The sequence below is a fragment of the Esox lucius genome, chromosome 11 (assembly GCF_011004845.1).
Source record: "Esox lucius isolate fEsoLuc1 chromosome 11, fEsoLuc1.pri, whole genome shotgun sequence".
Lineage (NCBI taxonomy): Eukaryota > Metazoa > Chordata > Actinopteri > Esociformes > Esocidae > Esox > Esox lucius.
In genome coordinates, this window is record NC_047579.1 from 342,575 (window position 1) to 370,344 (window position 27,770).

The following is a 27,770-nucleotide window of genomic DNA, read 5'->3' on the forward strand; positions in this document are numbered from 1 at the left end:
GACCTTAGAAAAGGCAACAGGGCAAGTTAAATTATGAGAGTGTGAGTCAGAGCACATTACCCATTTGCTGGCTACATGTTTACACAAGAATTAGGTGTGTCTGTCAGTGCACATTTCCATTATGCCTTGAGGTTGGATTTTCTTAAAGCAAAGAAAATGATCTACCCAGCCATTAGTGAGGGTGTTTTTTTCTTCTCTCTGTTAATGGAGTAGGTTGCCAAAATATTTTTTTAAGCAATGTTCAACTGGGAAACCGACTGGGTATGTAATAATTGTTCCTACTTTTCAGACATTATTAACATCTGTTCCTAAAGCTTGCACATTGCATCTTTCTCAGACAGTGGCGTGGCACTATCAATTATTAACATCCCTCTTTTTAACAATGAACTGTGTTTACATAATGACAGTTTTGGTATGTGTTTGAACTCAGTGGCTGCATGACTAACGTAAAAATAACATTTGTTTTTTATTTGCATTTTATTCTTATTTTCCCAAAGTAGATTAACTAGTTTGTATTTTTTCATTCATGTTCTCGGGTGTGTGAAGACAGGAAAACAAAGTTCAACTTGAATTCTGTCTATAGAAAACGTTTGGAATCACAGCGTTATCGGGAAGAGTTATGTCATGATGAAGTCCACACAGGATATATCAGAGTATCTGGACCTAAGTTATCTGTCCACCGATGAGGAATTGGCAATCCGGCAGGTGCTTCAGCGAGATGAAAACCTCAAGAGACAAGAGACTGGACGCATACGGTAAATGGCAATATGCATATTGATAATGTTGTGTCAAAACAAACAGAAAATGAACAGTTGCAAATATTTTGAAAGACCAATATAGGCTACACAGTGAGACAGCATTGTTTAATAATCACAACTTTTGAAATAAATCGTGATTAATGACATGGTTTTCTGTGGTTCATTGTGATTGCCTTTTATTTGCTCAGATTTGGCAATAAAGAAATAAAGTATTTGCTGCATGTATTTAGTTCCAGGTTTACTATGTTTTGATTGTCAATGACGGGACAACACAAAAATAACTGAAACTGCATCTATTAATGGTCCCAGTGTTTAGTAGGCCTACACCTCTCTTACTAACGTACATCAATTACTGGTCCCATTGTTTAAGTATGCCTATACCCCTGTTATCAATGCACTTTAAGTTGAACCTTCCACCCAGTCACACACTCAAATATCCTTAAATCAAGGTGCTGTCGAAACATTTCCTTATATGTTTGATGCTTATCTGATATGGTTAAAATTATAAGGACATTTTGCATGATCAGAATTGCATGGACCTACTGTTGATACTTTTTTACCTCAGTGTTTCAAGGTCACTCACTGAAAGAAAAGTTTAGTTTTGTGATGCCGATTTTATTAACTACCAAATAGTTTAATTTATGCAGTATAAATTCCTCTTGATATTCTGCATCTATGTTCACACTTTCCCTACTAATTTCATTGGAGTTATGGTCATAAACATTTGCATTAGCAAAATATTCCAAACATCAACTGCTCTAATGACAACCTGACCCAGAAAAGTGCTTGGTTATAAAATAGTAGTGTCATGCTGGCAACATTAATGATTCCATAGCAAAAATAAGACTTCCGGTTTTGGAAAAATTTCAAAATAGGTGTCCGTGGTAAAACGCGATTTTAATAATATGAATTGAATAACTTTTGACACTTTTCTTAGTGTATATTGTAAAAAATTTATTGTAGGAAATGTTCAGGAGAGTGGATAGAATAATTATATGCAAAGAAATCAAGGGGCACTCTGTATTTGCAATTGTTGGTGGCATTTTACTCCACCCATCCTAGATCCTATTGGCCACAATGTAACTCAAAGGATATGAAATAAATATTGCCCTGTACAGAAAAAACTATACTATACGCCACAGTGAATGTATTGTAGGAAATGTCAAGGAGACTCTATAGTGTAAATATATGCAAAAAAATGGGCACTGTGTATTTGCAATTGTTGCTGGCATTTTACCCCGCCCATCCCATACATTTATAGGGCAATATATATTTCATATCCATTGAGTTACATTGTGGCCAGTATTTTGAGAGGTATATTTTCTTAAACAATTAATAAACTCAATTTCAGTTTTGAAGTCATACATTGGTCACTATTATTTTGAAAATAAAATTTAACCCAGACGTGTTTCTTTAATGTTGCTCACAAGATGCTGATAAATGTATATATATATATAGTTAATACTTCTAATAATAACAGTATTATACAAACCTTGCCATCTTGATGTGGCCTGTAAACCAGGATGTCCAGACCCCTGTTTTAGAGTATGAGTCTACCCTGAAAGAATACCTTTTTTATACGTTTTGTATTGTCATAATGTGTTAGCATACTAGAGAATGTATGTTGGTATCCCAATATGTTGAGCAAACTCACAACCCTATTGCAAGTTTTTTACTTTCTTACAGAGGTGGGTTTTACAATGCATTAGTTTAATTTATCACTTTTCAATCTGCATCCTGGTCTACTAAAAATAAAGAGCCATTTTCATTACCCACTTTCCTCTTTGCATTATTTTCTGTTGGTGCTAGTCGTCTGCATTACTCCATTCCTGACCCTAAGATGCTTAAAATCATGACTGGGCAGTGGTTTCAAGAGCTCAGGAATCGTCGGTATGGACGACATTCAGATGTGACAGATGTTGTTAGGTCTTCAATGAAGAAAAAGACAACAGGTATAGATTTTGAACTGATAAACATTTCTCAGCAAAACAATTAAACTCTGAATCAATTAAAAATGCATACATATTTTTGTATTTGCTGACTTCTTTGCTGACTTCCTTATTCTTAGACTTATCCCACTGTCACTATTTTAGTCCTTAGGAGTGATCCTTCCTGCAATGTTGGACAAACAGAAAACAAAGGAGCAGAAAAGGAGAACGACCCTCAAACCAAGACATCTGAGATGTAAGATTATCCTAGGGTATATTTTTCTGGTCACACATGCAATAGAAACATGTATTGCAGTGACTTTAACCATTGAAGGGTGAATCAATTACTCTTCATAGAGAACTGTAATTTAATTAATTAATTTAAGTGCTGTCAAAATATGCACTTTTTAAAACATTGGACCCTTTTATTCTTGCACTCTAATGTACACGATCGTTTACGCACATTCATTAGGTCTATTACCATTGTTCCTAATCAAAACTCTCTTATATTCATAGTAAGAAACCATATCCCAGGTTCATAAACCCAGTTGTTCATGAAGAGGTTTGTTTATTTTCATTATCTTTCTTTTCATCTGTCTTGCACTTAAACTTAACAGTTTATACATAGTAGCATTTCTGTTATCCTCAGGGTCACCAGCAGAAGAACAATCTGGAAAACAGTGTTGATACTGGTGAGTATGAAATATTTAGCAGCTGTGGAAGGATAGATCCAGAGAGACAAACCTTAAACAATAAATTAACTAATCCTATCTTGCAGAAAACAACTCTGTTGCTGTTCCTGAAAAGAAACATAAACTCTACAGGTCGCATGAGGGGCCTGCTAGTGAGGAAAAACCCACAAAACCATTTACATCTTCAAATCAACATTGTACTAAACCATACTTTAGTACAACTCACGCTGTCTACCAATCACAAGACAGGAAACCTAGTCAAAGAAAAGAGACAGAATCTGTTCACGCCACTCCTATGTCTCTGCTCGGTCCTACAAACATATCCAGTATGGACCCTCAATCAAACTCATCAACTGAAACTCTGGACACCATTGCAAATCTGAAATCCAACAATAATCTGGTGGTTTTTGAAATAAAGAATGAACCAGAGAAGAAAAGCCCAGTTTCATATGCAGATCCTTATGAACCAACACAAGCACAGCTGAAAAGTACCCTTATTGAAGCCAAGCCAAAAGACATAAAGATAGAAATTGGAACAAATAAATCAATAGTTGTTGATGTTGAAAATTCAGGAAATGAGCCTTTAGCTATTTTGTCTCTAGAGATCTTGGCAACGAGGCCAAAGCCAGAGGTGAACTATACCTCTACAATGACGAATACCACAGAGGTGTCACCTAGTACTGAGATTCTGTCCTGGACAGATAATAAATCCCAAAACAAGAGACCCGACTTTCAAGTTTTGAAATATGATGAGTCCGCTAGCATGCCAACCTCAGAGGCTATGTTTCAGAAGGACCAACTGCTGCTTGAAAGTGAAGATACTTCGGGGATGGATGTTGTTAGGCTTAACCAAAATGTTTCAACGGAGAGCCAAGAACAAAAAGATTACCAAAATCAGAGTGAAACTGTATCATATAAAAATACATTCTCTTTCCAGAGAAGTGTCCCATCTCCTACCACTAAAGAATCCACAGTAATTGAATGTCCTCAGTTCTCACCTGAAAAATATGTTCCTGTAGATCCTTCATTGGTTAGAAAACCAGTCAGTCTAGTTCTTTCTTCAGAAGAATCTCCTCCAGTTGCTGTTCATTTTCTTGAAGAAATCATTGTATCAGACAATCTCCTTACACAAAATGAGAGTAATGAGGAGGGTAAAGAAAAGTACATTGTGATGTATAGTAAGGATGGCCACTCAGGGACTGAAATGCTTGGTAGTGGAATGCATGGAACAAAGATAGCCCATAGAGTTTCTCCAAAAGTGGTTGGTGAAGAAAAGAAAGGGGAACAGATCCATTTCTCAGAACAGATGGATGTAAAGATGTCTGAATCATTAAGAAAAGCAGCAGATGGACAGACTTTAGATGAAGATAATGTGGGAATATTCAAGGAATCTAAAAATGAGACTAAGCATTCCCTAAATGGAGACATTGGAAAAGTGAACCAGACAGGAAAACTCCATATTCCTGCAATAGTGGTCAATTCATCTGAATCTCCAGTGACGGAGAAAGCTAAAGGTAAGTAGTCTATGGCATCAGATCAGTGTCAAATGTCAAAGAATGGCTTTGCATAATCAAGTTTATACGTGAACTTATGTGCAGACTCATTTGTAGTAAATGGATTGTGTTTTTTTGTTATTATAATTAGAGAGTGTGGTCAAATGATTGACCTGATTACAACAATCTTGTGTAATTATGATTTACATTTAAAAGATGAAGTAACCAGGGGTGTCCTGTTTGTTTACCTATATAAAGACACAGAGAAACCAACATGATAAAACCATAGAATGCACAGTGCTGAGATGTATTTATTCAAGTTTGTCTCACTTTATGCAATTGTAAGCCAAAAAACAAATGTATATGTGCTATAGTTTAATTGATCTCAGTTGATATTTTTTTAATAGAAAATGACTAGATAGGCTAGTCAGACCATCTTTAAATAACCACATTTGATCCTACTCATGTTCTTACAAAAAATTGTCTATTAATTAATGTCACAGAATTATTTAGGTTCATAATTGGGTAGACAAAACGTTTACAGCCACTCTCAGACTGAAGAAAACAAACTATACGGTAAAATTCCAGTTCACCTTTCAAGTTTTTTTGGGGTCTGTTGGGAGTGATCAAAAGACTGGCTAAATACATACTTTGCCAGAAGTGGATAGCCTGCCTTGAGCTGTATGAGTTGTGTCTCAACCTGCAGAGCTCCCTCAACACACACACCCCACAAGTGCAAACACTTCTTTGGCCCTCCCTTTTCTGACTGCTGCTCACTCAGCAACGAGCAATCATTTAGCTCAACAATGCATATTCTTGCATATGCAAGCCATTCTGTGCATGTGTGACATTTAGCACTGATATGATGCTGTAGTGGCCTCTTTATTTTCAAGTAAAACATTGTGTTTTTTTCAGGAATTTATTTTAAACTTTATCATGTAGCTCTATTCTTTTCCAGTTTTAGATGCCAGGTTGCAATGTCATTATTAACCAAACTAACACAAAAAGATTATAACCTGATAATGTGCACCTTTCAGTTACTGGCTCCACCCATAGTTAGTCAATGCTTGCTTTTTCTCTGGGTTCTTTCTCAATGGCTCCATATACCTGGTAGAAAGGTTAACTCTAGTTTTAGGTCAAGTTTCATGATTACAGTTTTCTTTCTCTGGTGCATACAGCCTTAAGCTATGACATCCAAGTAGTAGTAAGGCACACCCTTTATAACTGTTGCAGATAATTCTTTTTCACTTCTCAGGTTCGAGGGTTGAGTCCACTTGATTTTAATTTCTAAAGTACCCTAGGAAACCAATAATTCAATTCTAATAGTTTATTACAAGCTTGTAGGTGATACATAGACAAAGTACACTCATGTGAACATTCCTAGGTATGACAAAGACACACATGAGGGGCCCCTTATATTTTCTTCTAACATCTGGTTCTCATCTTAATGCTCCAAGTCCTAGGAACATAGCTAAAGAATGCCTGTATTTGGGCTTGGGCCAAAAAGAGAACAAGGATTTGCTGGCAAGAGTTCTGACGGAGAGGGGGACAAGCTATAGCTGAAGTCCTCACATTTTTAACCAAGTTTCCCCAGCTCCTAGAATGAGCAAAGTATCCAGCCTGTATAACATATACACAAAACCTACATATTTAACACATGTTTAATAAACCTAATTCATGCAAATAGAATATATTTATGAATCTGTAATATATATGCATAATTAATTAATCTTCCACATAACCATGACAACCTTTGTTTGGAGAGAAAATGTTGTTAAGCTGACACTTTCAGGCATGATAAGTGAGGAAAAATACGTATCAAACCAATTAACAACCTTTCCCCGACTCTGATTTAGAGCCTCCAGCTGTGTTGCAGAAACCCCAAACAATGGCTGCTACACTCATGGACACTTGGGAGGTTAGATGTTCAAATACCACAAATTAACCACATTGACAGTACATATTTTCTGTTTAAAGATTTGGACACAAAAAGACAAGAGGGGTCTTCACATTGAAATAATGGGTTAGCGTGCCTTCATTGCACATCTACACATTCCATTTGGAACATGCATGTACATTAAGTTAGGGGTGTGTTAGGGGTTCATCAACGTGAAGAACCCCTAAAAGTCCTTAGGGAACCTTTGTTGATGCATATAGTTTTCTTGATACATAAAAAGGAAAGATGGATGACTTCACCTGTTAAAACATGCTCACACATACACACAGATACACACGTTGCCTGTTGTACATGTAAGGTCATTTTTCTAAACACATTGCTCAAAATTGTTGAACAAATGTTATGAAATGTAAATCCTCATGCAGTCACTGGCTGATGGTTTTCTTACAGTTTGTTCTTCTTTGCTTTTCCAACTATCTTCAGGATGAGGATCTGGACTCAGATGATGACCGCAGCTCTTTCTCCAGCTACGGATCTGACATTGTTGCTAAAAGAGGTTATGGCACCAATGCTCTGGCCATCTCTGGGGTAAGACTGTTTCATTATTTATTGAAAAACACAAGTGTCCTGCATGACACTTCACATACCTCACAAAGCTTTTGATTCAGCTGTTAATTTGACATTTTTTGATTAATGTTCAGTTTACTTAAACACACACAAAGGTTGCTTCATATAATTGCTGCTTTTACCAAAACATTGAGAAATATGGATAGCAACACATAATATGGTTACATATTGTAACCTTCTTTCTTTTATGCAGGGAAGGATTGTTTAATGGTTATCCTAATTGAAACGGTGGGGGAAGACTCTTAAGAACCTACTTACTCAAAATGAACCCCCCCAAAAAATACCTTAGAGGCAGCATTACAATTTTTTGGGAAAAGCAGTGTTTCCCCCACAATCACAATTCGAAGAACCCTTAAAAGATCCAAAACTATTAGCTTTGTATCTCAATAATTAGAATGGAAATGTCTCTCTTATGTTCTCTCATCAGCGCACTGAAAGTCTATTGAGTGTGTACAGTGAGGCAGGGGATTTTGGGACTGTGACTGTCTGTGGAGCAGTGGAGTTTGCCCTGAAATACACAGCGGCTGGTGAGCTAATCATCACAGTGGAGCAGTGTCAGGACCTGGCCTACGCTAACCCTCGCAAGCAACGCACTGACCCGTGAGCTCAATCAGGGATTAAAACAAACATATACAGCCAGCTCTAGGAAGAGTTGGTGTTCCGAATTTTATCAATGTTTGAGTCCACCTTGCCCTTGGAACCCTTCAATGCTTTAGCAATTTTTTTATTACCTTGCCCAGATCTATTCCTCAACACTCTAGGGCAGTAACGCTACACAAATTACATACAATACTGGTGTCTTTTTACTGTTTTTATGTCAACTCAAATGAATATATTTGAAAACATTTTGAAAATAAATAGCTAGCTAAACTATATTTCTTGGCTCTTGAATAAAACTGAGCTGAGAAGGCTATTCTATTTAGAAAGGAGTCTATGTGCACATCGTAATCAAAATTATAATCTTGTTGGAGCTTTTACAACTTCAGTTTTGTGAGTGGACTTCGAGTCAGAACAGCAGCAATGGCGAGTAGTTATTAGGTTATTGATTAATTAAAATTGTAGAATCCTACAGCTTAATTTAAATCTCCGGTTTAGCTGCATTTTGGCATTCCAGTAAACTACAACAGTGTTTGAGAGTTGTTGATAAAATTACTGTATAAGTAGCCTTCACATTATCTAACACCTGAAACATGTTTACACTGACGTTCATTTGAACAGCTAGCAAATCTGAAAATGCGCGTCTTCCAGCCAGTCAGTGTTCTTTTTAATGAACAACTCTAAAAGATTGAAATTACAAGAGCAATGGGTGGGTGTGTATGTGGCTACAGATGAGAGCTCGTACCAGAGAATTTCAACAAACAGGTAGGCCTGCTGTAGTACCAATATGATTGGTATGATTGACACTGAGACGAACTGCATTGTGGGATTGTTGACGTGCTGTACTCTGCTTGCTGTTACCTACCTGCCAAACTTTTTCGAATTTACTCGATATAAACTAATTGGTCAAAATTCTATTTTAGAGTTTTACCAACGCAATATTTATCTGTTGACCTCTTACCCAACTTTTCTACACCGGGACTCTTTTTGGACATAATTAACAGAACTACTCACCCCTGAACACCCGAGGCTAAGTATCATTACAATGCCTTATCACTGTAATTGTTGTAGCAACAACACGGAGGAGAATGTTCGTCTTAAGTTAAAGATAGCAGAGGCTCGGCTTCTGACGCAAATGCCAGGCAAGGATTATGCTAGTGTAGAAATAGAAAAATCTGCGTCAGTGCCACCAGGTAGAAACGATAGTTTTGTTAGCCCCCCGGCACAGCTCCTGCAGCCGGGCAATAACTTTCTCTTGGTCACTGGGAAGAAATGCCGTCGACCAGTTAAACCTGAATCGTTGCTAAAACCAACTGAGACTTGAACAGGTTTTCCCCACTGGAGTCGGAGTCAAGGCCCGTGCCGTCTTCGGAGGGGAATGGTCGGCAGGCATGTTCTACCGGTGGCCTTGAAAAACTGAAAACTTTAGTCATTGGCGATTCCATCACACGCAGTATTAGACTAAAGAATCAGCCGTCAATCGTACATTGTTTACCGGGGGGCAGAGCCACCGACGTAGCCACAAATATGGGTTTGGTGCTAGCAAAGTCTAAAACTGGCAAGTATAGAGAGTACAAAGATATTGTTATCCACGTTGGCACCAACGATGTTAGGATGAAACAGTCAGAGGTTACGAAGCAGAACATAGCATCAGCGTGTAAATTAGCTAGAAAGATGTGTCGGCATCGAGTAATTGTCTCTGGCCCCCTCCCAGCTAGGGGTGGTGACGAGCTCTACAGCAGACTTGCGCAACTCAATCGCTGGCTGAAAACGGAGTTCTGCCAGTCGCAGGAGGTAGAGTTTGTAGATAACTGGCCTTCTTTTTGGGACTCTCCCAGAAATAGGGCCAGGCCTGATCTGCTGAGGAGCAACAGACTCCATCCTAGCTGGAGTGGTGCTCTTCTTTTGTCTAGGAACATTGACAGGAGTCTCACTCCTATAGCTTTAACATGAGATAGGGTGCAGGTCAGGCTGCAGGCTGTTAGCCAGCCTGCTAGCATAGTGGAGTCTGTCAATAGCATAGCCAGAGTAGTTAGTACTGCTTTACCTATTGCCACTGTGACTTGTTCCAGGCTGAGAAAAGTTAAACAAGGTAGTGCTAACAAAAACAACCTTATTAAGATAAAGCCTTCCTCCACCTCGGTCAAAAATAAAAATAATTGTATCACTTCGCATCTCAAAATGGGACTCCTAAATATTAGATCTCTTGCTCCAAAGGCAGTTGCAGTAAATGAATTAATCTCTGATCATAAACTAGATGCTATTGGTTTATGTGAAACGTGGCTAAAGCCTAATGAATTCACTGCCTTAAATGAGGCCTCTCCTCCTGGCTATACAAGTGATCATATCCCTCGTGCGTCCCGAAAAGGAGGGGGTGTCGCTAATATTTATGACAGTAAATATAAACTTACTCTCAAACATATCACAGAGTTTCATTCTTTCGAAGTTTTACTCATGAAAGTTAACCAGGCCGATAAATCATTTTACATAGCTACTATTTATAGGCCCCCCGGGCCATACACATTGTTCCTCAATGAGTTTCCAGAATTCTTGTCTAACCTTGTAGTCATGGCAGATAGTATTCTAATTTTTGGCGATTTCAATATTCATATGGAAAACCCCAATGATCCTCTTCCTCTTCAAGCCATAATTGACTCAATGGGTTTCATCCAACATGTCTCAGGTCCAACACATTGCCATAATCATACCTTAGATTTAGTCCTGTCACGAGAAATAGATATTGTAGATCTAATAATTTACCCCCAAAATCCTGGATAATCGGATCACTGTCTTATTACATTTACCGTTAAAACAAGAAATCCACTTGCCCCCCAAACAATGAGTTTCAAAAGCCGTGCTATAAATTCTCGGACTACAAATAAATTCCTTGATATTCTTACAAGTTCGCTCATTAACGACAGAGTAAATAAATCTGTAAATGATCAAATCGAGGATCTAAACTCAATACTGCGAAATACATTAGACATAGTTGCACCACTAAAAACTAAAGAAATACGCAAGAAACTTGCTCCTTGGTACACCGACAATACTACAGCACTTAAGCAAGCCTCCAGAAAATTGGAGCGAAAGTGGCGCTCCACCAAGTTGGAAGTATTTAGACTAGCCTGGATAGACAGTACAGTACAATACCGAAAATCACTCACGTCTGCTCGATCATCTTATTTCTCCAACCTGATTGAGGCGAACAAAAACAATCCAAAATTTCTCTGTGATACAGTTGCAAAGTTAACAAAAAAGCAAAGCTTAGCAAGTGAAGTGGGTCTTCACTTTAGTTGTAATGAATACATGAACTACTTTGATGAAAAGATCGTCACCATTAGAAAACAAATAACTGAATCCTTAAATAGTTATGGTCTTCAAAATCTCAGTTGTCCAAAAAATTTCCGGAACCTCCCTGACCAGGTGTCAATGGGGACACCGTATCACTCGACACATTTACAAAATTTGTAATGAGTTCTAAACCCACAAACTCTCAGTTAGACCCATTTCCTACAAAATTACTTAAGGAGTTATTTCCTGTGCTAGGTCAGCCAATGCTGAACATAATAAATTGCTCCCTTTCCTCCGGATGCGTACCAAACTCATAAAAAATTGCAGAAATTAAGCCTCTTCTAAAAAAATCTAATCTAGATCCCGACATATTAAACAATTATAGGCCAATATCGAACCTCCCGTTCCTCTCAAAAATCTTAGAAAAATGTGTTTCCCAACAACTGAATGCCTTCCTAAAGACAAAAAACATTTATGAAATATTCCAGTCCGGTTTTAGATCCCATCATAGTACTGAGACTGCACTCGTGAAGGTAACAAATGACCTTCTAATGGCCTCAGACAAAGGTTCCGCATCCATCCGGTTGCTTCTTGATCTTAGTGCTGCTTTTGACACTATTGATCACTCCCTTCTCTTAGAGAGACTGGAAACCAATATTGGGCTACGTGGACATGTTCTAGCCTGGTTTAAATCTTATTTATCTGAAAGATATCAGTTCATTAGTGTGGATGGCATATCCTCTGACAAGTCAAAGGTATGCTTTGGAGTTCCTCAAGGTTCGGTTCTGGGCCCATTATTGTTCTCACTATACATGCTCTCTCTGGGCGATGTAATCCGAAATCACAATATTAACTTTCACTGTTATGCTGATAACACACAGTTATATATTTCAATGAAGCATGGAGAAGCCCCAAAATGAGCTATTTTGGAAGCATGCGTTTCAGATATTAGGAAGTGGATGACAGAGAATTTCTTGCTCTTAAACTCAAATAAAACAGAAATGCTCCTTTTAGGACCCAAAAAACAAAGAGCGTTGTTAGCAGATCTCACTGTGAACCTCGACGGCTGCATGGTCGTATCTCAAAAAACTGTGAAAAACCTTGGCGTTACCCTTGACCCTGACCTCTCCTTTGAAGAACATATCAAATATGTCTCAAGAGTTGCTTATTTTCATCTTCGAAACATCGCAAAAATTAGAAACTTTCTATCAAAAACTGATGCAGAAAAATTAATCCATGCTTTCGTTACTTCTAGATTAGATTACTGCAATGCTCTTTTCTCTGGTTATCCAGACAAATTAATAAATAAACTTCAATTAGTGCTGCACACAGCTGCTAGAATCCTAACTAGAACAATTTTTTTTTAACACATTACTCCTGTCCTGGCATCCTTACATTGGCTGCCTGTTAGGGTTAGGGCTGATTTTAAGGTTTTACTCTTAACCTATAAATCAATACATGGACTTGCTCCTACTTACCTTGCTGAAATGATCCAGCCATACATACCTACACGTAACCTTAGATTGCAAGAGGCAGGCCTTTTAATTGTACCTAGAATTTCTAAACAAACAGTTGGCGGCAGGGCCTTTTCTCATAGAGCTCCACTCCTGTGGAATGATCTGCCAATTAAGGTTAGAAATGCAAACTCTGTGCAAACTTTCAAGTGTCAGGGGGGTTGCGGTTTGTGGGTGTCCCTTTGGTTGATGCCTGGCAATGTGGTTGGATTGATTTCCTGCCTGTTGGGCCCTGTCCGGGGCCTCCCCCGGGTAGGGCCACAGTGTCACCGGACCCCCCCGTCTCAGTTCCAAGGTGTTACGCTGCTATATTATTGTGCTGGGGGACATGAGGGATGTACTACTAACTTTTCTCAGTTTCCTCCAGTTTTAAATTTTAGAAGGAGATGAGGTCCTGGTCCACACCTGCGGATTACCTGGTTTGGGGGGCCCGTTGCTGTCCCTGTCCTGGTCCACCTGGTCATACTTCTGACCTAGTCTAAAATTAAATAGACTCTGGATTTTGCCCAGAGAAATTTATTTATTATTCCAATTGGACTCTTAATATCTCACCAGCCAGAAGAGGACTGGTCACCCCTCTGAGCCTGGGTCCTCTCTAGGTTTCTTCCTAAAATTCGACCTTCTTAGGGAGTTTTTCCTAGCCACTGAAATTCAACACTACTGTTGTTTGCTCCTTGGGGTTTAAGGCCGGGTGTCTCTGTAAAGCACTTTGTGACAACAGCTGTTGTAAAAAGTGCTTTATAAATACATTTTGATTGATTGATTGATGATTGTATACCAAAGTTTGTGCCATGTTTAGATATTTCACTTTATTTTGGATTTTGTTTCCATCAGGCATTATGCATAAAACACTGCTCAAAAAAATTTAAGAACCACTTAAATCACACATTTCTCGAATGAAACATATTAAAGATCAAAATCGTTACTGTACATTGTGTAAATGATTAAGAACAAAATGACGTAAGAACGGTCAATGGAAATAAAAATCACCAACCGATTAAGGGCTGGATTCAAATTTACACCGACAGTCAAAGTAAACAATTGAAATCACAGGCTGTTCCAACTTGCGTGAATTGTATCACGGCAACTCATAACGTGATTCAGTAGTGTGTATGGCCCACATGTGCCTGTATGCACTCCTGACAACGTCTGGGCAAGCTCCAGATGAGATGTGGGATTGTCTCCTGGGGGATCAGGGTATCAGTGAGCTCCTGGACAGTCTGTAGCGCTACTTGGTGGTGTTGGATGCACTGATACATAGCATCCCAGAGGTTCTCAATTGGATCCAGTCAACGGTATCATTGCCTTCGTCATCCAGGAAATGCCTACAAACTCTGGCCACATGAGGCCGAGCATTGTCCTGCACCAGGAGGAACCCAGGGCCCCTTGCACCAGTGTAAGGTGTAACAATTTGTCGGAGGATTTAATCCCGGTACCTAACAGTCAGGCTACCATTGGTTAGCATGTGGAGGTCTGTGCAACCCTCCGAGGATATGCCTCCCCAGACCACCAACCCACCACCAAACCGGTCATGCTGGATCATGTTGCAGGCAGCATAACGTTCAACACGGCCCTGTCCAGCTCTTCTTGTGTAATGGCCCGTCTCCTGGTATTCTTTTCCATGCTCTTGAAAGTATATTGGGAGACAGAGCAAACCTTCTTTCGATGGCACGTATGGATGTGCCATCCTGGAGGATCTGGACTACCTGTGCATCCTGAATGGCCTGCAGATATGTAATATTTGGTACAGAAACCTTTTTTGCAATTACAGAGATCATACATTTCCTGTAGTTCTTGACCAGGTTTGCACACACTGCAGCAGGGATTTTGGCCCACTCCTTCATACAGACCTTCTCCAGATCCTTCAGGTTTCGAGGCTGTAGCCAGGCAATACAGACTTTCAGCTCCCTCCAAAGATTTTCTATTGGGTTCAGTTCTGGAGACTGGCTAGGCCACTCCAGGACCTTGAGATGCTTCTTACGGAGCCACTCCTTAGTTGCCCTGGCTGTGTGTTTCGGGTCGTTGTCATGCTGGAAGACCCAGCCACAACCCATCTTCAATGCTCTTACTGAGGGAAGGAGGTTGTTGGCCAAGATCTCGCGATACATGGCCCCATCTATCCTCCCCTCAATACGGTGCAGTCGTCCTGTCCCCTTTGCAGAAAAGCATCCCCAAAGAATGATGTTTCCACCTCCATGCTTCACGGTTGGGATGGTGTTCTTGGGGTTGTACTCATCCTTCTTCCTCCAAACAAGGTGAGTGCAGTTTAGACAAAAAAGCTCTATTCTTGTCTCAACAGACCACATGATCTTCTCCCTTTCCTCCTCCGGATCATCCAGATTGTCATTGGCAAACATCAGACGGGCCTGGACATGCGCTGGCTTGAGCAGGGGGACCTTGCGTGCGCTGCAGGATTTTAATCCATGACGGCGTAGTGTGTTACTAATGGTTTTCTTTGAGACTGTGGTCCCAGCTCTCTTCAGGTCATTTACCAGGTCCTGCCTTGTAGTTCTGGGCTGATCCCTCAACTTCCTCATGATCATTGATGCCCCACGAGGTGAGATCTTGCATGGAGCCACAGACCGAGGGAGATTGACCGTCATCTTGAACTTCTTCCATTTTCTAATAATTGTGCCAACAGTTGTTGCCTTCTCACCAAGCTGCTTGCCTATTGTCCTGTAGCCCATCCCTGCCTTGTGCAGGTCTACAATTTTATCCCTGATGTCCTTACACAGCTCTCTGGTCTTGGCCATTGTGGAGAGGTTGGAGTCTGTTTGATTGAATGTCTTTTATACAGGTTTTTATAACCTTAGATGGTTAAGAATGCACGCACACTTTGAACGGTTAAAGGACTTTACTTAACGTCTGCATCAGCCGACATACACAGGTAGGAACACTCTGGAGCAGCACATGTCAACCTGGCAGGGTAACCCTCTTAACGTCCCTGGGGGGGGGCAACTGGGTTAATTAATAAAGGTTCCAGGGGTGCAGTACCCTTAAACACAGCGACACAGTTTCAGTAACACAGGTAACAAGTTCAAACAGGTGCAGTTAATACAGGTATTGAGTGGAGAACAGGAGGGCTTCTTAAAGAAAAACTAACAGGTCTGTGAGAGCCGGAATTCTTACTGGTTGGTAGGTGATCAAATACTTATGTCATGCAATAAAATGCAAATTAATTATAAACAAAATCATACTATGTGATCTCATGGATTTTTGTTTTAGATTCCGTCTCTCACAGTTGAAGTGTACCAATGATAAAAATGACCGACCTCCAGATGCTTTGTAAGTAGGAAAATCGGCAGTGTATCAAATACTTGTTCTCCCCACTGTATCTGTGGCCACCACCTGCAAAAACCATTCCCTTTTTGGTGGGATGTCTTGCTGTTCCCTTTCCAGTGTACCTTTGGTCACTTGCATTTGCACCAGAACCAGTGACATTGATTCACGATCGCTTATACTTCCTAACTGGACAGATTGATATCCCTGAAGTTTAATTGACTTGGCGTTATACTGTGATGATTACGAGTTCCCCTTAATTTTTTGAGAAGTTTATATTCTTCCAGAATTGGTGTTTTCTGAGAAATCAATAAAAAAAATATTTTCAACAAACCACATTGTTCACCATACTGTGGGTTAGACATGCCATTACACCCCTACCCAACACCATTCTATTTCTGATAGTCCCTTGGAGTTCATGAGTTCTTTGGTTATGCACTGACATGGCCTGAGGTTTAGGACCTTATAGAGACACGTGTGGCTATCTGAATAACGTCAAATACATTTAATTTACAACAGGTGGACTCCAATTAAGTTCTACAGACATCTAAAGGATGATCACAGGACACAGGATGCTTCTGAGTTCAATTGTTATATACATGAGATACAGCAGGCTCAATCAGCAAATTGTGATATTTATAGAATAAAATAAATACTGCGGTGATGCATAATTGCTTATATTTAATAATTGAAATACTTCCAATCACTCATTATTACATAGAGATAATGGAAAAAAATATGAGCCAAAATAAAATTACCTGTTTTGTAAAATGTAGTGAGGTTGAGGTGGACAAATAACTTTTGGGTATGGTCATTACTTTATCAAAAATGTACTTGGCATCCCATAAGCACCAACACTATTAGATTATTAACAGCATATCTCTGTCTCTAATCTAGATATATCAAGACCTATCTTCACCCTGACAAATCCCGCAATAGCAAGAGGAAGACCTCGATCAAGAAACGCACCATTAACCCAGTGTATGGTGGAGAGACATTGAAAGTAGGTTTTACTGTGTTGTGAGACAGATGTTCACATTTGTGAAAACACAAATGTGCGTTAACATCTGAGATGATTGAAAATTAACAGCCTGAATGGTTCAAGTTACTTTTGTGCTCATATGTTTGCATATACTGGCAAAAATGTTGAAATGTTGGCATTGATTTTGAAAATATAACTGAAAAATGCTAAACAAATGTATTTTGTTTAAGGATAGTGAGCATATTAAGACATTTATTGTCAAAGTTGTTTGGCTCTTTTTTTGAGTCATAATGATAACAGAAATCACCCAAATGGCACTGATCAAATGTTTACATACCCTTTGGCCTTGTTAAAGACACACAAGCTGACACATACTGGTGAAAATGTCAATTAAAAGGTGAATTTCTCATACCTGTGGCTTTTTAATTGTAATTAGTGTCTGTGTATAAATAGTCAACAAGTTTGTTAGCTCTCGCGTGGATGCACTGACCAGGCTAGATACTGAGCAATGGGGAGCAGAAAAGAACTGTCAAAAGACCTGCATAACAAGGTAATGGAACATTATAAAGATGGAAAAGGATATAAAAAGATATCCAAAGCCTTGCAAATGCCAGTCAGTACTGTTCAATCACTTATTAAGAAGTGAAGAATTCCGGGATCTCTTGATACCAAGCCAAGGTCAGATAGACGAAAAGAGGAGCCGGCTGAGGAGCGGGGGCCAGCGGAGGCCTTGCAGAGGTCGTGACCGGCGAGGGCGCCGCTGAGGCCGGGACCGGCGAGGGCGCCGCTGAGGCCGGGACCGGCGAGGGCGCCGCTGAGGCCGGGACCGGCGAGGGCGCCGCTGAGGCCGGGACAGGCGAGGGCGCCGCTGAGGCCGGGACAGGCGGCGACCCCTGGGCAGGAGGGGGCACCGCGGGATGAGGCGGCGGCTCCAGGGCAGGAGAGGGCGCCGCGAGTCGAGGTGGCGGCGGTATCCGGGCAGGAGAGGGCGCCGCGGGAGGAGGTGGTGGCTCCAGGGCAGGAGAGGGCGCCGCGGGAGGAGGTGGCGGCTCCAGGGCAGGAGAGGGCGCCGCGGGGCGAGGCCGCCAGTCACCGGCGGGCTCGGGCGACCAATCCTCCTGGGGCGGCTCGGCCCACCAATCCTCCTGGGGCGGCTCGGCCCACCAATCCTCCTGGGGCGGCTCGGCCCACCAATCCTCCTGGGGCGGCTCGGCCCACCAATCCTCCTGGGGCGGCTCGGGCGGACCCGGGGCAGCAGGGGGAGCTGGCGGACCCGGGGCAGCCGGGGGAGCTGGCGGACCCGGGGCAGCCGGGGGAGCTGGCGGACCCGGGGCAGCCGGGGGAGCTGGCGGACACGGGGCAGCCGGGGGAGCTGGCGGACACGGGGCAGCCGGGGGAGCTGGCTGCCTCTCCAGGGCAGCAGGGGGCGCTGGCTGCCTCTCCAGGGCAGCAGGGGGCGCTGGCTGCCTCTCCAGGGCAGCAGGGGGCGCTGGCTGCCTCTCCAGGGCAGCAGGGGGCGCTGGCTGCCTCTCCAGGGCAGCAGGGGGCGCTGGCTGCCTCTCCAGGGCAGCAGGGGGCGCTGGCTGCCTCTCCAGGGCAGCAGGGGGCGCTGGCTGCCTCTCCAGGGCAGCAGGGGGCGCTGGCTGCCTCTCCAGGGCAGCAGGGGGCGCTTTAAGGCCAAACTCTTCGTCCAGGAGCCCGAGGAACACTTCAGCAGACACACACGGGATGTCCCCTCGGTCCCATAGCTCTCCTGCCCACTCGAGTGCCCGACCGGTGAGCAGGGAGAGCACAAAGGGCTCAAAGCCGGTGGCGAGACAGGTCTTGTTGCCCTGAAGATATTGAATGACCTGCTCTAAAAAGTGGAGTAACCGTTCAGGGGAGCCGTTGTACCTGTCGGCCATGGGTGTGTCCACTACGGATGAAGGAGCAGGGAGTGGGACGGCAACAGGCTACGGAACAGGAGCAGGGGCTGGGACAGGTAGCGGAGCTGGAGCAGGGACCGGGGCAGGCCGCGGGACAGGAGGAGGGACCGGGGCAGGCCGCGGGACAGGAGGAGGGACCGGGGCTGGCCGCGGGACAGGGGTAGGGACCGGGGCTGGCCGCGGGACAGGGGTAGGGACCGGGGCTGGCCGCGGGACAGGAGTGGGTAGCGGGGTGCGCCGAATGGCCAGCCTGCTACCACGCCAGCCCGCTCGGGGAACCTGGGGAATGAGACCGGGTGCCGACCGGAATGGGTCTCTGGTGGTCAGTTCTCTGCGTCGGCTTTTCCGTGGCTGACGCGGGCCTGCGCTCGGTGAAGGCCACCGGGGGATCCAGCGGTCCAGGGGGTGACGGTAGGGGTCCTCCTCCTCGGAGTCTGAATCCGGCCATCCGAGTAGTTCCCCTACCGTCCACTTCTGCTGCCTCCTTTTTGGTCGGTTGGTCATTCTGTCACGTAGGTAGATATGGAGACGGAGGCAAGTGCAGAAGTTCTAGGGTTTACCCCTTTTATTAAACAAAAAATAACGAAGAAACCAAACTGAGTGCCGGGCACTACGATAAGTCCAATGGGACAGGAGCACAGGAGCACAGGAGCACAGGAGCACAGGAGCACAGGAGCACAGGAGCACAGGAGCACAGGAGCACAGGAGCACAGGAGCACAGGAGCACAGGAGCACAGGAGCACAGGAGCACAGACAGGTGTACATAACATATACACACACAATGACCGACAAGGACAAGGAGAAAAGGGCTGAACTAAATACACTGAGAAACGAGGAGAACAGAAACAGGTGGGGGCTAAAACACAGGTGAACTGAATATACCGTTTAACAGAAACAAGAACAGGAAAGACCATACAAGGACAAGACAAGGACACACAGAAAACACGAGGTGGAATGGCCCCTTCAGGAAGGGACCCTTACAGCAGTCTTTTGAACAGGGGTCCGTAATTATTTTTCTTTGTTGCCATGTTATGTTTTATGATTGTGCCATTCTGTTATGACCTACAACTGAATGTGAATCCCATAAGAAATAAAAAATTGAATCTTTACAAATGGTACATATATTACCAATTCTCAAAGGGTATGCAAAACTTTGAGCACAACTGTAGATGAGACTGAACAGAATACAAGGGTATATAAGGGTAGAATCCAGAAATCGTGATTAAATAAATATAAAACAAATGTCAATTACATGTTATAGAAAGGTCCAGATTTTTTGTATCCCAAAGGATTATATCCCAAAAGCAATATAATATCTTCATCACCTAATCTTCAATAGGGTGCATGGATTAACATGAAAACATCCCCCGAAAAAACCCAAATAGCTCTCTGAATAGCTATTTAGGTCTTTAGGTGTGTACACGAAAAAGCACAATTTTTATAATTTCTCAAATTACATATCATTTCCTGCAGCGCTTGCTGAAGTTATTCTCGCACCAAAAATCTCCATGAATTTATCAATTCTAGAAAAGCCTTCAATAACTGAAACTTTCTGAGTTTTGGGGATCCTTTTTTTAGAGGGTATGTTCTTAAAGTTGTTCTTTGAGAACCTTTACATTTAGTAAAATGTATACCCTTTTACATTTACAGATGAAAAAATATGTATGTCTTCCACCACAGTTTCAGTATAAAGACCTTGTTGTTTGTGAAGTGCACTAGTCAATGGGATAATGTCATTTACATAACACTGTGAATTACGTCAGTATCTAATTCAGACCACAAGATGGCGCAATATTGCTATTGCTGTATTAATTAAATACTGAAACGTTGTTTGTTTTTTTATTATTAAATGAAAGTCACTGACAGTAGCAAGTACTAGAAGTAGTCCTGACAGTAGTAGTACTAGGTGACATCCAAGTTCCTAATGTGGGAGAATTGTAAGGTGAGGGAAGTTCAATGATGAAGGGACTTTTAAGCAGTGGTGTAGCTCAGGTAGTACAGCACTGTGCACGAAAACGGGTCTTTTAAAGTAATATTTGTGGGTTTTATTCCCACAGGGGGGCAGTATTACAAAAAGTGGGAAGGTTAATATTCTCAAATTTAAGAGGCTCTGGATTTAATTGCATCTGTTAAATTACTTCACTGGATGAAAATAACTTTACACTCCTTTTTCATTTCTTACGACAGTTTATTCACCATTTGGGGAAATATTTGTATGTATAGGGTTTACATTTTTTTAAATTACAATTGGTAATCAGAGTATACCCACATTTGATTTACCACTGCTTTACCACTGGGTCTGTTGATGACAAACATTTTACAAAACTGAAAACATTATTAATTCATAATTACTACTGTTACCAGGCCATGAAAAGGTAATCATGAGAAGTAATAAATGTTTTGTGTGTTTAAATATATCTTTTTTTACTCTCTTCAGTACAATATGAAGATGGATGGTCTGAAAGGCCGGACCTTGAAACTGTCTGTGTGGCACAATGACTTTAGAGGGAGAAATGTTTTTTTGGGCCAGGTAAACATAGACCTGAAGACCTGGGACTGGTGGCACGAGAGTCTTACCTGGTATAACCTACAGCCCAAGGTAAAATATACTTAGCTACCTGGTATAGTCTATGGCCCCAGATAAAAGACATTTCCTGGAATTATTTAAAAAATATACACCGCAAGGCAGCTTTTACTTTTCTTGATACTATAATGGCTTTATTATTGGGCGCATAATTTTTTATTTGTCAATTCACACTAGGCATGTGAAAATACACCTCTCAAAACATTGACAACAATTAATTTGTTCATAAGAGTAATTTAATTTTAGTGTTTATTAATAAAATTCAGACAATGCAAATGACTGAATATGGAATACATACCAACTCATAGCTCAAAAGCTATTGTTTGTGCCACATTGAAAGAGTTGTAGGAAATATTCAGGAGAGTGTGTAGAGTCAGTCAAACCTGTCTAATCATGGGGAATGATATTTTCCACTCTCTCTTTAGCCCCCAATGCAAAACACTATAATATACTTTACATGGTATACATTTTGCCTCATACAGGAAATACTATTCTGTATGCCGCAGTGAATGTATTCTCTTCTGATTGATTTAATATAATTAATATCGTGTTTCACCGCCAACTTTTATTTTGAAGGGAAAATCCTAAAACCGGAAGTCTTGTTGTTGCTACTGAATTGCAAATGTTGCCAGCATGACGCTAATCACAGAGAGCAAGCCAGATTGTCTACCGGATATATAAATTTTAACCATCTGATTGTTATTTCCACTCCCCACAGGGATAGGAGCCTTATGGCTGGGCAGAAGAAGCCTTGATCTCAATTGAGTGATCTGTTCCCAAAAGCAGAATATGTTACAACACGAAATAAGATTATGGACTTTGCCCTTAGCAGGCTTTCTCTTTAAAAAAAATTTAAGGAGTGTAGGGCAAATGTTGTAACAGCACGTGCACCTCAGAGAGTAGGTATCTCTAACATATTAGAGATATGCAGTTCACAAACAATTTGTTCATTTTGAACAAATATTTCTAGTGACTTGTTCAATTGTATCGTTCATTTAACGTTTGGCAGCAGATTTCTATAACATGATCACTTGCTTCATACCTGGTCCTCCAGCTCAGTTCTCCGATCAGCGTCTATGTTTTAGATTAGATTTCTATTTTCATTGAACAGTACAAGTATAGTACAATGAAATGCGGTTTGTGTCTAACCAGAAGTGTAAATAGGAGGGCTGAAAAATTTATAAATTATATGTATGTACAAGTGGAATGTATGGATGTGCAATTAATGCAAATGCATTACATATGGCAATTACATATGGAAAAATAGATCAAGACAGTAGCATTATCAAGATATGTTTGTAACAGATAATTGGACACATGGTAGGTCTAAAATAATTAGGCTAATGTAGTAGTTGATTTGATTGTAAAGATAAACACTGATGACATCGTACAATGAGCCTTGGCCAAAGTAAAAAAGACTATCGTTCAATTGAATGACAGGCAGGGGAGTTCTACCCCAACCACGGAACATTTGCTTCCAGCTCAGTAGCTTACTCTCCTTCAAACCGCTGTTAGTTTTACGTTCGCAAATATAGATTTATAGGCATTACTGAATCAAATCAAGAAAATGACTCAAAAGATTCTAACTCTTTACTGAACTACTCAAAGATCTGAGCCAGTAAAAAGAGTCAAAATTGATGTGTTAGAAGCAGGAAAAAAGGATCTGAGCGACTTTGACAAGGGCCAAAACTGCAGCTCTTGTGGGGTGTTCCCGGTCTGCAGTGGTCAGTATCTATCAAAAGTGAAAGGAAAAGCAACAGGGTCATGGTCATGGGCTCATTGATGCAGGTGGGGAGCGAAGACTCCCCCATGTGGTCCGATCCAACAGACGAGCTACTGTAACTCAAATTGCTGAAAAAGTGCCTCGATGGGTAAGGGCTGTTTTGGTTGCAAAAGGGGGACCTACACAATATTTGGCATGTGGTCATAATGTTATGGCTGATCGTGTATATTCACAGTCAATATAACATAAAATTATTGGAAAATAAATACAGTGTATATATAAAGATATCAGAAAAAAAAATGTCTGCTGTTATTTGACCGAGAAACACATAATTTACAACAAATAACATGGGAACATCGGGTTAACAGTCTTGCTCAAGGAAATAATTGTTTTTCACCTTCTCAGCTTGGATATTCAGTTTAGCATCCTTTTGATTACTGGTCAGATTCATTGACACTAGACAAACTGTTAGGCTATGTCCCCAATATGTAAATATGAAATTATAGGTTGTAATGAGATGTTTGAGCTGTTGAAGACAATTGCCAAGTTAATGGCCACTGTTATATTTTTAAGTGTTTTGGGGATTCTTGTTGTAAGGAAAAGCACTATGTAAAATACATGTTATTGTTAATATTATCTGCAAACCATAAACATATGTAAAAAATGTAATATACAAAAAAGCCTTCCAAACAGATGCAGAAATGTTTGGCATGCACTAAAGAGTCTTTCGTGTTTTTATTTGTAGAATCCTGAAGGCCAGGAGTCTTATGAATGTCATGGAATCTTGATAGTGGCACTGAAATATTCTCCCCCTGGTTCAACAGGTATGTTTTAATTATTTTGTTGATTGAAAAACAAATTAATAGCAAATACATTATGAATCAAAAACCTCAACACAAATTGTGTTGTACATTTTACAAGGTTCAAATGACATGAAAATGACAAATTCAATAATAACAACTATTGCTATTTCTTATTTAATATATTATTCTCCTATCAATCTGACTGAATCAATCTACAAAATACAATATAACACAAACAAAGTTTTAGGCTGGTGTGAAAAAATTCTGTAAAGTAAGAATACTCTCAGAAATAGACATGTTAATAGTATTTATTTATCAATTAACAAAATGCAAAGTGAAAAGTGAGTGAATCAAAGAAAACTCTAAGTCAAATCAATGTTTGGTGTGAACCTTCTGCCGGCAGACACTCATTCGTTTACCGCTGTCCAGCCCTTCGGTGAACAAACTGCCTTCTGCTACAGCCAAATATTACACATTTTGACTGATCAGTCCAGAGTACCTGCTGCCATTTTTCTGCACCCCAGTTGCTGTGTTTTCTTGCATAGTTGAGTCGATTGGCCTTGTTCCCACATCGGAGGTATGGCTTTTTGGCCGCAAGTCTTCCATAATAATAATCATAATAATAATACATTTTCCATGAAGGCCACTTCGGACCAGACTTCTCCAGACAGTAGATGCGTGTACCACCGTCCCACTGGACATCTTCCGATTGCAAAGGGAAGTAAGCATTATGTGTCTTTCTTCTGCTGCAGTAAGTTTCCTTGGCCGACCACTGCATTCTACGGTGCTCAACTCTGCCTGTTTTTTTGTGCTTCTTCAAAAAAACTTGGACAGCACATCTGCAAACCCCTGTCTGCCTTGAAATGTCTGCCTGGGAGAGACTTTGCTGATGCAGTATAACTACACTTCTTGTTGCTGTGCTCAGTCTTGCCATGGTGTAGGACTTCAAACAGTAAAGTCTTCAGCAACCTCACCTTGTTAGCTGAGTTTGGCTGTTCCTCACCCAGTTTTATTCCTCTAACTCAGCTGTTTCTGTTTTAGTTAATGATTGTTTCAACCTGCATATTTAATTGATGTTCATTAGCACCTGTTTGGTATACTTGTTTAATCATACACCTGACTATGTCTACAAAATCTGTCTTTGTGCAAGTGTACCTTGATCAATTGTTGTGTTTTTTGGTCACACCAAATATTTACGTGATTTAAATTTTTCTTCTGTTCACTCACTTTGCATTTTGTTAATTGATAAATATAATTTATTAACATGTCTAATTTTTATAGCATTCTTACTTTTACTCAATTCTTTTTCCCACCTGCCTAAAACATTTGGACAGCATTGTACACAATTCACAAAATTAGCAAAATGTGTCAGAAAAGTATGTGTTGTATCGCATGCTCATGAGTATTGGATATTTAACCTCTTTTCCAGGTAATGCCAAGGATATCTCAGGGGAGATTCATGTGTGGCTGAAGGAGGCCAGAAATCTGCGTAGGCTGAAGCCTAAGGGTGTTGACTCCTTTGTGAAGTGGTGAGCATCTGACCGCTGAAATTGTACAATCTAATAATATAAACTGACTGGATGATCCTTTACACTGAAGGAAAAGAAAAATTACAATCCTTTTAACTGTTCCTTACATTTCTTACTTAAAATGTACATTTAGGGTTGGTTATTCAAATAGTTATTTGAGGAACAGTTAATAGAAGTTCTTTCAAATAACCTTTCACATGTTTTTAAAATGCAGAGGACAGGAGTATTCAACTCTTAAGGCCATGCCATAGTTAACATATATAGACTTCTGTTTTTGACCGGCAACTCTTAACAAACTGCATCGTTGCTCTCCAACCTGCGTCAGTTCTCCTAGTGGTATATACCCACTAGATGAGGTTTCCAATGTAACTTCAACAAAGTCTCCCTTGCTGCCTTTGCTCTTTGTCTTTAGTGACAATATTTCGCTTCTGGATATTTTTTGGCTTGTTCCTACCCACAAAATCAGTGTCTTACCTCAGATGCTCTTTAAAATCCGACAGAGACATCTTGTATTTAAATTGTAAACCACTGTTAAAGTAAATTAATCTGAAGAACATCCAAGATTATTTTTAGAAGCGCAATAACAAGCTCAATGTAACATTCTTTACTACCAATGCTACTGTGTTATTTTCCAATAAACGATTTTCTGATAAGCCTCTCAATAATGCCTCTCCAGCATATGATTAGTACTGGAATGTTGCCAAGGTTGCCTAGGTTGTGTACCTTTTGAAAGGCCGCTAAAAAATCTCTAAATCGCTAAAAATGTAGTGAACACCCATACAGGAGAAAACCTTGCCTATTGTATGAATAAATGCATCGCTGATCCCTCTAACTTGTCATTAGTTGCACTTGCCTGGTGTCCCAGGTCTAAATAAGTTCCTGATTAGAGTTGGAATTAAAATAACAGAGTGGAAATGGCCCATAGTTGAGTACTCAGTTACAATGTTTTTTATTATGTCAGCTAGTGTTAATCTTTTGCTTCTATTGATACTTGCTTCTATTAAAACTATGAAATGAATGTAATTGTCTCTTACAGTTACATGTTACCGGACACGAGCAAGAAGAGCCGCCAGAAGACAGGGGTGGTGAAGAAGAACCAGGAGCCGGTGTATAATCATGCCATGGTCTATGACGGTTTCCGTGCCGGAGAGGCCAGAGAGGCGTGCTGTGAGCTGACTGTGTGGGACCACAACACCCTCTCCAATCAGTTCCTGGGAGGGGTCCGTCTCAGTCTGGGCACAGGTGATTGTCCATCATCATGAGTGATGGAAATTCATTTTCATATGTTAGTAAATAAGTTTAAAAGCATGAAAATGTATTGACTTACTACTGGAAGTTGCTCAGGATGAGACTAGCAAAATGTATGAGATGCTAACTCTCTAGGAAGAAAGTGCAATTGTTTTGCCTACTTTGATTCCAGGACAAAGCTATGGAAAAACAGTGGACTGGATGGATTCTGTCAATGAAGAAATTACTCTTTGGGAAAAGATGCTAGCAAGTCCAGGTGCCTGGGTAGAGGGTGAGATCCCCCTTCGCTCCTCTATGACCCCAAGGAAATAGAGTGAAGCATTCTGGGAGTGCAACATATGGGTATTGCTGCAGACTAACATGTTTTATTATTTCTATGAGTGACATACGATCAAATCCCACTTCAGGACACTTCAGATTTCTTCCCATTTAAAGTATAATTTTCTATGGAACTATTCTGAATCGAGAAAAAGTTCTGTAAACTGTTTTTACTTCTCAAGAAATGTTCTTATTGAATTTTGCAGTATATTATTCACATTGGGATGTAACGTTACAGATCAAAATAATAAATAAACAAATAAAAAATCACATCTTGCATATCCTCCCTGGAGTTTTCTCAATTTGATCTCCAATCTCAATCAATCAAATGTATTGTATAAAGCTCTTTTTAAATCAGCAGTTGTCACGTGGTTTTATAGATACCCAGCATGAAATCCCAAAGAGCAAGCAATAAAAAGAGTAGGTGCGCATTGGCTAGGAAATCCTCCTAAGGATGAATCTTACAAAGAGACTTAGAGAGGAGAAAGACTGAGAGGTTGCGAGTCCTCTTCTGGCTGTACTGGCTGAATATTATTGGAGTATATGTTATTTTTGGCAACAACAATTGCATGTTAAGATGAC

At 40.8% G+C, this 27,770-nt stretch overlaps 1 protein-coding gene across 3 annotated transcripts; it reads left to right on the forward strand.

Moving 5' to 3' along the window:
• Positions 1-130: 130 nt before the first annotated feature.
• Positions 131-27,770, forward strand: si:ch211-266g18.6 (synaptotagmin-like protein 2). 3 transcript variants are annotated; one of them, XM_010868135.3, is made up of 16 exons: positions 131-261; positions 547-755; positions 2,568-2,710; positions 2,852-2,942; positions 3,203-3,248; positions 3,336-3,378; positions 3,465-4,892; positions 6,728-6,789; positions 7,252-7,356; positions 7,823-7,995; positions 16,974-17,079; positions 21,421-21,582; positions 24,036-24,114; positions 25,523-25,622; positions 26,659-26,864; positions 27,043-27,770. In XM_010868135.3, the coding sequence occupies exons 2-16, from the start codon at positions 625-627 to the stop codon at positions 27,180-27,182; spliced, it is 3,015 nt and encodes a 1,004-aa protein (XP_010866437.2). In that variant the 5' UTR covers positions 131-261; positions 547-624; the 3' UTR covers positions 27,183-27,770. The 3 variants fall into 3 exon arrangements, with proteins under 3 accessions (XP_010866437.2, XP_010866439.2, XP_010866438.2); XM_010868137.3 differs by having other exon boundaries at positions 551-755; XM_010868136.3 differs by having other exon boundaries at positions 584-755.